The sequence below is a fragment of the Syngnathus typhle genome, linkage group LG2, assembly GCF_033458585.1.
Source record: "Syngnathus typhle isolate RoL2023-S1 ecotype Sweden linkage group LG2, RoL_Styp_1.0, whole genome shotgun sequence".
Taxonomy (NCBI): domain Eukaryota; kingdom Metazoa; phylum Chordata; class Actinopteri; order Syngnathiformes; family Syngnathidae; genus Syngnathus; species Syngnathus typhle.
The window spans coordinates 13902804-13915273 of NC_083739.1; the positions used below are offsets into that span (position 1 = coordinate 13902804).

The following is a 12470-nucleotide window of genomic DNA, read 5'->3' on the forward strand; positions in this document are numbered from 1 at the left end:
TTAAGAACCACTGTTCTAATTACTGTAGTTAAAATGTTAAGGCTGTGACAAACTGGGTTAGAATGAATTGGCTTAGGTGAGTCAATGGTGTTAAGCAATAGGCCTACTCATTTTATGGGTGCTGTATACCAACCCAAGTTATTCATGAACAAAGATCAGAAACTATTCAGACCAAATCTTCTAGAGATTTTTATTTAGGAGAAGCATGGCAAAAGTTGGCAGAATTTAAAGGGGCACAACCATGCATTATTCCAATTTATATATTCAAAAATATTTTCCTTTGGGAACGATTTTATTCTTACTTAGTAGCAGAGTTCAGAGAGATCATGTGACGTCAGGTGAGTCACGTGATGTTTATAGCTACAACGCCTTTTCCTGTCAAACAACTTGGGGGGATAAATTCACCATCTTGAAAGCCGCATTTGCGATTGTGACCACTGGTGACCTTCGGGTGAGTTAAATACTGACCAGACTTTCTTTAGTTTTGTCTGCGTTTCCCACCAATATTGAACTCGTTAGAATGCCGCCCGAAAACCTGAATTTTACTTGGTGTTTTGCTAGCTGAAGGCTACTAATGCAAGTTTACACTGAATAGGCAGTTCCGAAGAAATATTTCTACGTCACACTGTGACATCTAAGCCAATATATTGATATACAATATATTGTGTACGTTTTCCCTCGGGGTTGATAAGAGAGTTAAATCTGCAGTGTCCACGGCATTTCTAGCTAGCAAGTCACAGTAAGTTTTATAGCTTTGGGCGCGTTCGGAAATGACACCGCAGCGCCCATTGTGTCATCCGACCATACGGAAATTGAATGCGTTGCTCAAATTTGCCGAACGGAAATTCAGAATGCATAAAAAACGGTTTGCCAGTGTGCGCACTCGGGGCATCGACTGGCAGCATGGTGCGCAATGCTGGCCGCGTTCCGAAATGAACGGGAGCGGAACGCCGCATTCACTTTCGTCACAAGCTTTAGAATTTCAAACGTGCCCTTTGTATGGTCGTGTAGATTTTGTCTTAGTCAAGTACGTAGTACTTTTTTGTCCATGATCGTCAGGAAATTCCTTCTACGCGTTATTAGATTCACTCTTATGTATCATATTAACTACTCAAATTAAAAAAATTACACAACGAATGTATCGCTCTGAATCAAAGACTGGATTACATCTTTCAGTCGCATCATTTCTGAGATTTGACATACCCAAATTGCAATGTTTCCTGTTTTATTTTTATTTTTTTATAAACAGTTCTGCGAGGAATTTTTACAGTGGTCTTCCATTCAATCAAACCCAATTGGAGCCCCCTGTTAAACAAAAAAATCAAACATCTTGCTGCTAAAACGGGTAATGTATTCTTCCTAATCCTTTTGTGAATTAACATGTTGTAATACTGTGCTAATATTCATTCCTTATTTTATTTGACCAGATATTTGCCCATACCGGTCCTGATCCAGTCATGGACATCTCCTTGTTTCTGGTTTTGAGCTATCTTGGCCTTGTCATGATTGCTCAAGGTGAGTGGTAGATCGCATTGAGGACTGTCAACATGAGCATTGTTCTCATTTTTTGTTTTCATGCAATTACAGCTAAAGATTGTTCCAGGCCTACATTAGGCAGCAACACAAACCTCAACGATGAGGACTTACTTAAAGATACATTTCCAGATGGGAGCAAAGCTAATCTTGTCTGCGCTGTGGGTCACCAGTGGACGGGGGGCGTTAAATATGTCACATGTACAGATGGTGTGTGGAGTCCTGTGACCATACAATGCACCGGTGAGTTTGAATTCATTTTAAATGATATGAACGTACACCATATTTTAGTGTTTTGTCTATTAAGAATCCTGTGTAATGAACCTGCATCCGAATTAGGGTTGCACATCTCTTCAATAGAAGACAATTTTATCTGAAGTGATGGTATTCAAAAGCTATTCTTAAAGTTGAAAGATTTGATTCAGTGCAATTACAGTTCAATTATATATGGTACCACTTATTTCGAGATTGTATGTATGTGATGCCGAACTTCTCAATTGCTTTTTATGACAATAAACATGTGACCTGGGTTCAATTCGAGATACACATCTTTAAAACGATTTGTATGATTCAAATGTTTTTCCCTTTTACACCCCTAATATAATATATCACATAATACTTATAGTATAATATTTTATTGTAATATAATACTTGACTGTTTTTTTTTTTTTTTTAGCTATTTCCTGTGGCGCTGCAGAAGAAGTAGAGAATGGGATTGTTGATTATCCAAATGGTATTGAGTTTGGTGCCCAATTATCCATCAGTTGTAATAGAGGGTAAGAAAAATGAGAAATCATTCTAAACTTTGTGGCCTATCTTGCATAATAATTGCTGTTTCATTGTATAGAGAAGCATTAGGCTTATACTGACTGATACTTTTTTGAGTCATTTATGTGCTTGTGCTTAAGCGACTGTTTCTTTTAAATGTGGTTGGCCGGGCATTTGTTTGCGTTAATCTGAAGTTGTCATAATTACAGTTTCATATTGGTTGGTGCCGCTCGACGCACTTGTTTGGCCGATGGAACTTGGAGTAACCACCCACCCAACTGTATAGGTAGGTGACTTGAGTTTCTTCACCTATCAAGACTGGTGCACGTGACAGTTTTTAGTAGTTAGCATTTTTCACTTGCAGCGGTGACCTGTGATCCTCCACCAAAAGTGGCTCAAGGCAATTTCAACCCTCCAAAGGAAATCTACCAGTATGAAGACGTTGTACAATACTCCTGTGACCAAGATTATGTTCTCAATGGATCCAAACATCGAGATTGTTCCGATGATGGACAATTCAAACCTGGTCCACCTGTTTGTGTCAGTGAGTGTTGCTTTGGTACCCACCCACTCCTTTCCCAATATCATCAATAATCTGATTTCTTTTTTCCGCAGAGGTTAACTGTCCTGAGCTGGAGATTGTAAATGCCGAGATGGTTTCAGGTGCTCGACCCCCGTACGGCCACATGGCATCTGTGACGTTTGAGTGCATATCTGGATACAAGATGGTTGGCTCTCCCACCGTGACGTGTGACATCAACAGTCGCTGGTTACCGAAACTTCCAAGTTGTCAGCGTAAGTCCTTTCCTGACCTCTTGGTGTGAAAGGAATCACACACTGAAACTGAAATTCTTGAATGCAGTCTGTCGGACCAACTATGTGTTTTTAGTTAACTCAGTTCAGTGTTAGATTGTCGCTCTACCGCACCGACATGTCTTTTCCTTTGCTTCTAAAGGAAAAGAAATTCCTAAATCAACTACAACGGTTACAACCCCTAAGGCCAAAGTGACGCCAACAGGTATATGTTTGAATAGGATTCAATAACAGTCCTGATTGTTCTCCTGGCCAACTTTCTTGTACTTTCTTTAAACTTGCACCTCAACTGCAGACATTGTGGTAATCTCGCCACATGTGTTCTCTCTCTGCGTTTTTCAATATGAATGCATTTTGAATTAAGGTTACTATTTGTCCACCGCAGGCGGCTCACAGTTAGGAGGGTGTGGGTTCGATTCTACCTCCGGGCCTACCCTGTGTGGAGTTTGCATGTTCTCCCCGGGCCTGCGTGGGTTTGCTCCGGGGTTTCCTCCCACATCCCCAAAACACGCTTGGCAGGCTGATTGAGCACTCCAAATTGTCCCTAGGTGTGAGTGCGAGTGCAACTGATTGTTCGTGTCTGTGTGCCCTGCGATTGGCTGGCGACCAGTCCAGGGTGTTCCCTGCCTACTACCCAATGACTGCTGGAATAGGCTCCAGCATCCCCGCGACCCCCGTGGGGACAAAGTGGTTCGGAAATGGATGGATGAATTGGTTCACCGCCAAATGGCACTAAATATCATACATTGTTTCTTTTAAATTTACAAACCTTGGCTTGAACATGTACCAAACATTTGAGTCAACATAATGTTTTTGGGATATCTTGATTCAACCTGTATTTTATCATTTCAGCCTCTTCTAAACCAGATCCTGAAACGGAAAACAGTAAGTAGAGAAAATGTCTTTTGAATTAAATTCTTCAAGTAGAGTAGACTACATTTCTGGTAATCTGCTGGTTCAAACCTTTCTGACTTCTTTTTTCCCCCCGCCTTCTAGAAAGTGATAGTAGTCATTTGGGGATGTCTCTGGGTATTGCTTTTGCAGGTGAGTTTCAATCGCTGTAATAACCACAACACTATTCTGTTATTGTATTAACTCATATTTATATTGTTGAGACTTTGCGAGTATAAAACATGTTATGCTTAATTCATGCAGAAATCCAAGTACAGTAATTCCCGAGCGTTCACATAATTATTCTTGCAACTGGGAAGAGGTTTTGCAGTTCAAATGATGTACTGTGTATATATTTGTGATTTGTTGGATTGGTCATTGAGTCCGACCTGTTTGTTTTCTTTTTTGGTCCTCAGTCATCATTGGATTAGCTATCGCCATTATCATTGGATGCTATTACTTTGGATGCCTTGCATTTCTCAACAAAAAGAGCAAAAATGGGTAAACTGTCCTTTTGTAGACTCTAAACCTATCTGCAGGTGTAAGTGGTTGTTTGTCTATTTGTGCTATTTGGCTGGCGACCAGTTTGGGGTGTACCCCGCCTCTCGCCCAAAGACAGCTGGGATGGGCTCCAGCATGCCCGCAACCCTCGTGAGGAGAAGCACGAATGAATGAATGTTCTTTTCTATAACCAAATATGCAGACTAACCACTTTATGGCTCCGGTCTTTTTGTGCAATTTCAGGCTTTTGCTATTACGCTCTTCATCTCACTGCCTTACCTTTTTTTAGCTACTGTTTTTTAATGTAGGTTTTTGGTGTTGTGTGCCTTTCTTAATGGGCATAGAGGGCATCAGAGAGAGAATGGGTGACTTGGGCCCCTTCTGTTAGTGACACAAGTGCTGAATGGCTCTAACCTGAAGTAGGCTGAATATGAAATAGAAGCTGCTGATGTTTTTTAAACAATACAATATCTAAAGTCAATGAAATGTTATAATCCCGGCCTAGAGGATCGATTCATCGATATGTACGCGGGGAGACAATTGTTTTGTAATACACTTTGATGCAAACTTAAACTCTGATTTGAGCTTGGTGTTTTTGAGGCACTTGAAGACACTTGGGTCACTGCTGTGGTTACATTCTGTCTCTGAGCATGAATATATTTCTCTGGGAGCCCTTTTCCCTCCGACAACAGTTGCCAGCCTTTTTTATTTTTTCTGCGCATGCACATATCTATGTTGACTGCTCATTACTGGATTGCAGCTATCGGAAAGGCCACTCCGACCATGAGGCTACCACAGATGTGGCGGGAATGGTGCTCTCGGTAAGACACTAGGTGATGCTGAGAGCTTGGTTCCAAATACGTCAATTTTCTTCTTTTTTTTTTTTCTAATTGTTGTACAGTATACTGAAAACGGTTGTCTTTCACATCAAAATAGGAATATAAAGGATGAGATTGTAAATGTATCAGCACCATTTGGGATGTCCCCGCCGCCTTATTGTGTTACTTTAAAATGTACCAGTTGTTCCTGTTTCACATGGCTGCAGGCTGTTTTTCCCCACATGGTCTAATTTACCTGGTTCTGTTCTTCGCAGTGATGGCAGGACTCCTGCTGGCACAACATTGCTAGAAATGGGAAGAGGACTGTAACTGTCCGTGTCGAGTGGACGTCGAATTAGTTGCTCATGACAGTTCAGTAACACATTCCAGTTAGCACTGCTCGAGTTTTGGTTTTTCTAATTTTCCACTTACATTGACAATGCAGGCAGTGCATCTTAGGTATGCCTAAATGGACTTCCCATGATCAGTTGAAATCAAATGTGCACTTTGCTTCAAGCGTGTCAGATCAACCCCCCCCCCCCCCCCCCCAATAATCCCAATGGGATCTCTGAGATGGAAGGAGGAAAAAGTTCATTATTTATGTCTTCGTGCACTTCAAGTGTATTAGTTGTGGCAATTATGACTGCCAAAGATTTGCATTGTCATGAGCCTGCTGTGTGACAGCCCTGAGGTTTTATGGCTAAAAAATAAATAAATGAATGTATTGTAAATTGCCACTAGTTAAAAGTTACCTTTACGCACTGTTAAATTTGATGTTTGCTCTAATTTAAAATAAGCTTTGATTTATAACTTGTGAATTATGATTTGTATTGTCATGCATCTGCTGTGTGACAGTCATGAGAGTTTTGTCATGGCTGAAAAAAAATGTATTGTAAATTGCCACTAGTTAAACATTACCTTTTAAGCACTGTTCAATTTGTTGGGTTTTTCCCTATTTGGAATGTTTTAGAAGGTAAATTAAATAAAGTTTAAGAATAGCCATCATGTTTCTGGTGCGTATGTTTTAAACTGGCCTGACACTTGTCAAGACTTTGTTATATAGCTTGTGAATTAGTTACAGTAAATATATAACAAACAGCAGAATACTATTGGCAAATACATAATTGCAATGATTCACACAATTCTTTTAAGTGTGACATTCAGAATGTGATTAAAATTTTAGAAGCTACATACCTGGGGTGATATAACTATTCACCACAGTGCCACCTTGTGGACTAATAGTTAACTGCTTATTTCTTGAGGTCAATTTATCACAATAAACCAAATTACAGACGTCACTGGCAAACATAATTTTATTACTGTTTACACATTAGTTCAAATTGATTGTATGAATAGCAGACATTTTTGTGTTAAATGAATATTAAAACTGCTGAATCCAGTTTTCAATCATATTGAAGTCCACGTCATCAAATGTGTGTGGATGAAGTCTAACTTGGTCTGAATCAGTTATCAGAGTAATGTTGACGTTTCCATTGGTTCAAGGTGCGACGAGATGCGTCCTTCACTGTAACCGATTTCAAATGGTGCTAGAAACAAGAGCAGACTCTGAGCACCAGAAGAAACCGGTCAACCTTGGAAAAAGGACAAAGGGCTCCGGCTGCCAAAACATCACTGGCCACTTGATGCTGATTGAGTGGAACTTTTCCCGGCACTGCTGACTTTTACTGGCAGGTGACTCACCTCCCACCCCAAGAACACTGATTTCAAATGGTGCTAGATAGATGACAATACTCTAAGCCACCATCTGAAGCCAGCTTCCAAGGGGGGAATTTCAGACAAGAAACATCCTAGAATGTGGTAAAAACAGTCACTCTTGAACCTTGAAGAATTACAACAATGACAAAATAGCCAACTAATACAAAAAAGATTCGTGATTTGCTTTATCAGACACACTTAAAGAGCAAACTAGCAAACCTCTGAGTGGGAGGTGGTCTTTGTAAACCAAATAAATTCCCACAGGCACCAGAAAGTGCAACTTTGAAGCTTTTGGTTAACCACCTTTGGCTGTTTTCTCAACAGACATATTTAAATGGGAGCTGCAGATGGACACTAGTGGCAAGAAATGTAATAATACCATGATCTAACTCTTCAGTCCGGCCCAAAAGTATTGGAACGGCAAGGTAAATCCCTTTGTTTTATTTGTATAATTTCAAAATTCCAGCTACTATTTACAAATTGAAATGTTAAAAATAAAAGATGGAATTCTGAACCTGATTATGTTTTGATCTAAAATAGAAACTGACATTTTAGGGGGGGGGGGGTAGTCTGTGTGATTCCATCTATTTGCGATGGGAGTCAACTTTACCAGAATTGCGACAGAGCAGGATAAAAAGTTAGAGCAGAGGGGCGTAGGATGATCAAGAAGGCAAATCAACAAGATGAATGAGCGAAGCTTTCCAGTCTCTGCGATCACAAGGAAGTACAAATCAATGTTGGCAACAGGAGCCATGATGCACACTCAATAACATAGTGAGAGAAGGGGGGGACCAGCCCAGGTATCGTCAGCACACCGAGTGGCTTCAAAATGTTAATCAACTCACCTCTTTCTAAAAGGACTACTGATAAACAATCCCTTCTGAAAACACGCCTACAAGCACTGTCTATTTTGTGTGCGTTGAGCGACGACTCCCTCAAATAGCTCTCGGTTTAAACACCGCTCAAAGTCAAACAAAGGAAGTAAAGCAAGTCAACCTAAAAACATCGGCTATTTATTTTCACAGTAAGATGAAAGTCAAAAGGGTACTTATCACGCATCAGATGTAACAGGCCAAGCCTTTTTCTTTTTGACTTGTTTGCGAGGTCATATACACTATATTATGCGTGTTTACATAATTGCCGCACAGATAACAATGTATATGTGACCGGCTTCTTCGCCTGGCTGACTGTACACGACTATCACGCTCCGTTGTGCCTGCTTGATGTTTGTGTGCGACTGGACCTGTTGTGTAACGCTTATAAAACATTTAAAGAGACAGCAGGCCTTCGTAGTGAGGCCGGCGGTCAAAATGGGACCGTGGCAAAGGCAGAATCCAGTTTATACAAATGCGTACCTAGTTCAAAGTCAAAGTTGAGAGTCGACTCTACTTTACGCCCTTCTAGTTACGTATGACCACAATGACTTTGCAAACACAACTCAGCTGCCTCGATCTCATTCAAGTCAGGACTTAAACAAGGATACAAGGAAACTGAAAGACAATAGGTTTCAAATGTAGTATCATAAATTAGCAGGGCGGAGCTACATGGTGGCCAGGGCCAGCATCACATCCAGTAGAAGCTTTTGACATACTGAAATACAATTCACAGATGGATCAAATAATGCAAGATACTTGTAATACAAGCAAAAACAGACCAGAGTTCAAAGCAATGTTTACAATTGTGAATATTTAAGTCATTGTGCTTCCTAGACATGATTTGAATGAATGAGACGTTAACTGTAGTATGCAAAATGTTGTCGGCCATCAGTGACAAATGACGAGCGAATCAGTGTATGAGATAAGGTAGACTATAAGTACAGCAGTGGCAAAGAAAATGGCATTATTCAATAAATGAATGCCAGCAAAATGTTGCTTTTGTCTCTGCTTGTATTATGAGCATGTTGGGCAAGATTCTGCATACGTGGGCACTTGATGAGACCTTTCCTGTGGATGGTATGCTCCCGACTTTTCTGTTCCAAAGGTGGTTATAAAAATGCAAACGGTATGGCCACTCAGGCCACCCTAGAGAAAAATTCTCTGACTACGCCCCTGGACTCCAGGCGTCTCTCAAAGTTCAAAACCTTTCACTGAAAGAAGTGATTCTAGATCAATCGATGGCTGAACTCCATCAGCCACCCAATTGTGCTGCGCTACGCACCTCGGAAAGCCAGCATGGCGACTCGGATCCAACAAGAGCGCCGTTTTGCACCGCGGCGTGTGATGCGGCCACGATTTTAGGAATTGAACGGGAGTGAAACCAAAGCAGAATCAACAGGACAGCAGGGTTAACAGCTTCCCTTGCCTTCTCCCTTTAGCTCCAGCGCTTTCTCTCCCTCATCCTGAGATGTGACATTTAGCCCCTCCCACTGCTCCTCTCCATGATACAGCGAGAGAGAGAGAAAGAGAGAGAGAGAGACAGACAGAGAGAGGAAGTGGGAGCGAGCCAAACAAGGTGACGAGAAGTCCAGCCCAGAAAGAACTGCGTCACCACCGCCGCCTCGTCGAACTACGCAGGAACAAATGCGTCTTAGAAAGAATTTGAGCAAATCCCAGCAGCCCTGCGAGGTGAAAACATGTCACATGACCACAGACGCCAATCTGTTATCTAATTGCAGAGCGGGACCTCGACCGGTTTTTCATCCGTGCTTGACTCCCTCCGCCTCTCCACTCGAGCGCTACCAACTTTGTCCTTCTTGTCAGACACACCCACGCGACGAAGGCGTGAACAAACATGGCGTCACCTGAGGCCGTACGAGATCAGATGTGACTGTAGTCACCTTCCAGATCGTGTGGCAAAAAAAAAAAAAAGCCATGCTCCCACAGTTCTCGATCAAACATCCGTGCTCGACCATTGTAGCTTCCAGAAGAGCGTGCCGTTTAACCCTCGGGTCGGCCCGATTTCAGCTGGAGCCGCATCCTATCAAAACAATTGTGGTACATCTTCAGCATCCATGTTAAAACTCGTGTTGCCGGCTCGCTGGAGCTACACAGCACGCACAAACACACATGCAGGCACATTTAGTAGCTGGTGACGGGAAGAACACATCACAACTACCAAGGAGAAGGAAGATGAGGAAGCCTCATCTGGCCGAAACCACAACGTCCACTCCAGGTGGAAAACTCCATGACCGTGGGCTCCTGTTAACACAGCTTTTTGTTATGTCCGGACATGAAAAAAAGTGACGCAGCAACTAATCCAAAAAAAAAAAAAAAAGCCATTTCTCTCTCGTGTCTGACTCGCTTGCCCTCGTTCCCTCCCTCGCAGCATCTCGCTGGCTTTATTTTCATCTGCCCACAACAGCCCGACTACAATTAGCCTGCCACTTTCAGCACAAATACACACAAAGTGATCAGACTCCACACAGATGCGTGCGCGCGTGCGCACGCTCGCGCCGTTCCTCTTTCAGAGTGTGACGCAGCATTTAATTCTCAGTGCTTCTGTATCACTGTTAGCTGCTCCATCACACTGAGACAAAATCGCTAGCTGAGCAAGAGCATAAGATCTTTAAAGGGACCAAAACAGCACATTTCCCTGCTCTCTTCTCCATGACTTTGCTGTCCTTGACCCCCCCCCCACCCACCCCAATTGGATTGTCTCATTCTCTTTTTCTCTCTTTGCAAGAGACACATTCTGACGCTTCACTCTAAAGTAAGGCCGAGCCTCTTCCATTACCTGACAGCACCCGGCTTTTAAAGGGACATCACCAGCTTGGGCAACAACAATAATAGATGTGGGCCCTTTAAATGTGGGATGTTGCTAATCGGTCACAGGAAAATGTTGCCGTGTGACGCTTATCGAATGTATTTATTATTGTCTTGTGTAATCATTGAAAGAAAATTCTGTTAGTCCTTCTGAACAATATAGAAGAAATTGAAACAGAAATAAATTTCCAAATACAACTTTAAATTTACATTATATATCCTATGTATACTATAAAAAAAAGCATTAGATTTGAAGTAAAGTTCTCATGGTATGAATTTCATCATATACGTCTTGTGCCAGTGCCACTTTTGCAAGCTTTTGGAAAGGTGCCTATTTTACTGATACGCAAAAGGAAACAAAAGAAAACAAACAAACATACATGCCTGTTTACCTCATCCTGTGTTAAATTCAAACCTCGTCTCATCTGCTTTCACCGGCTCCTGTCCCAAATATGAACACTGTCAATGAAAACAACAAGTATTAGTGACACCCCCCCCCCCCCCTCCCTTTGCAGATTCCAGAGGAAAACCTGTTATTATTCCAAAACATTTCAAACAGTGCGCGGTGGATTTCAACACTTCACTTCCTCAAAGCTCAGCAAATTGCGGCCTCAAAGTCTTGAACTAGCCAAAATGACCCTTGTCCAGAAACAATGGCAGGTTCTGACGCACTTGTAAATTCTGGTGTTTTTATTTTAATGTCAGCAACTACTGCTAACTTTAAATGTTGAATGTTGAGAGAATGTCATAGTGACAAGCTTGTCTTGTTGTTATCATCCTACATATTTACCTTCTCAAGCAACAACGCATATGTATGATGGTTATAAAGTCCATATGATGTTTATGTGATATTTCTACTGTATTTTTACATCTTATGTTCTTATGAAGCGCTTTGTTATGGCGAAAGCGCTATAAAAATAAAGTCAGATTACTATTCCTATCCCTTCTTTTGCTGTTTAGCTTTAATAATACAATAGCTTCTTTTGTTGTGTTTTTACTGTGTTATGTCGTCATTATTGAGCTATGACGTCACGTGCATTTCTTTTTAAAACTGATGCCCAGTGTTAAATGTCGGTGCGCTCAAACAAATAAAAGGATCCGATTCCCTTCATGCAAATTTGGGCTTGGTAAACGATTTGAAGCAAACAGCGCCCCTTGGTGTTCGTTAAGCAAACTACACCCAGAAAGCTTTGTTTACGTCGGGAATAAAAAGTGCGTATGACATAGAAACCTCTGGATGGATGGAGTTGATCCAGGGCCTGTGCACTGCAGCATTTTGGTTAATCAATTCCTAAAATCGTTTGTGAAATTCCAAAATTAATGATAACATACTAAATCTGGGGATAATTAATTAAAGTGGGTTTTTTTTGCTTGTTTTTTTTATCTAGCATTACATACCATACATTTGCTCAAAGCCTATTTAACTGTACGACAAGTAACTTTCTTTTGTCGCATGCTCATGTTGCGTATTTAAATAGAATGCAAGCACGGCGCAAGTGCAATCAAATCAATATTGAACGTCAGGATCTGGTAACTTCTAACCGAGTCAATTAGTCAAGTCCTATTTATTTATACAGCAATTAATCGTAAAAGTCTCGTGGGGCGTTAAAAAGCCACAATTGATAAATATCATCTGTTGTTGTTGTTGTTTAAATTCCAAACATATTAACCAAAGTAAATTGTGATAATAGTCGAGCATCAGTTCAGTCACTACGCAGTGCAGCAGTTC

General features: G+C 41.3%; 1 protein-coding gene and 1 long non-coding RNA gene across 10 annotated transcripts; one reads left to right on the plus strand and one right to left on the minus strand.

The window, feature by feature from the left end:
- The first annotated feature begins 312 nt into the window (after nucleotides 1-312).
- LOC133167123 (C4b-binding protein alpha chain-like) lies at nucleotides 313-6326 on the plus strand. Of its 9 annotated transcripts, none has more exons than XM_061297752.1 (13): nucleotides 313-451; nucleotides 1250-1345; nucleotides 1428-1515; nucleotides 1588-1776; nucleotides 2210-2309; nucleotides 2511-2587; nucleotides 2666-2845; nucleotides 2917-3096; nucleotides 3257-3319; nucleotides 3967-3999; nucleotides 4111-4158; nucleotides 4422-4506; nucleotides 5267-6326. In XM_061297752.1, the coding sequence occupies exons 3-13, from the start codon at nucleotides 1458-1460 to the stop codon at nucleotides 5337-5339; spliced, it is 1086 nt and encodes a 361-aa protein (XP_061153736.1). In that variant the 5' UTR covers nucleotides 313-451; nucleotides 1250-1345; nucleotides 1428-1457; the 3' UTR covers nucleotides 5340-6326. The 9 variants fall into 9 exon arrangements, with proteins under 9 accessions (XP_061153736.1, XP_061153706.1, XP_061153715.1 ...); XM_061297697.1 differs by lacking the exon at nucleotides 1250-1345 and having other exon boundaries at nucleotides 356-451; nucleotides 5267-5327; nucleotides 5600-6326; XM_061297689.1 differs by lacking the exon at nucleotides 1250-1345 and having other exon boundaries at nucleotides 355-451.
- A 293-nt stretch (nucleotides 6327-6619) lies between these two features.
- Nucleotides 6620-12348, minus strand: LOC133167188 (uncharacterized). The gene is made up of 2 exons (XR_009717929.1): nucleotides 11134-12348; nucleotides 6620-10177 (listed from the first exon to the last, which is right to left on the minus strand). It is a non-coding gene; the product is annotated as an uncharacterized LOC133167188 (long non-coding RNA).
- Nucleotides 12349-12470: the final 122 nt, after the last annotated feature.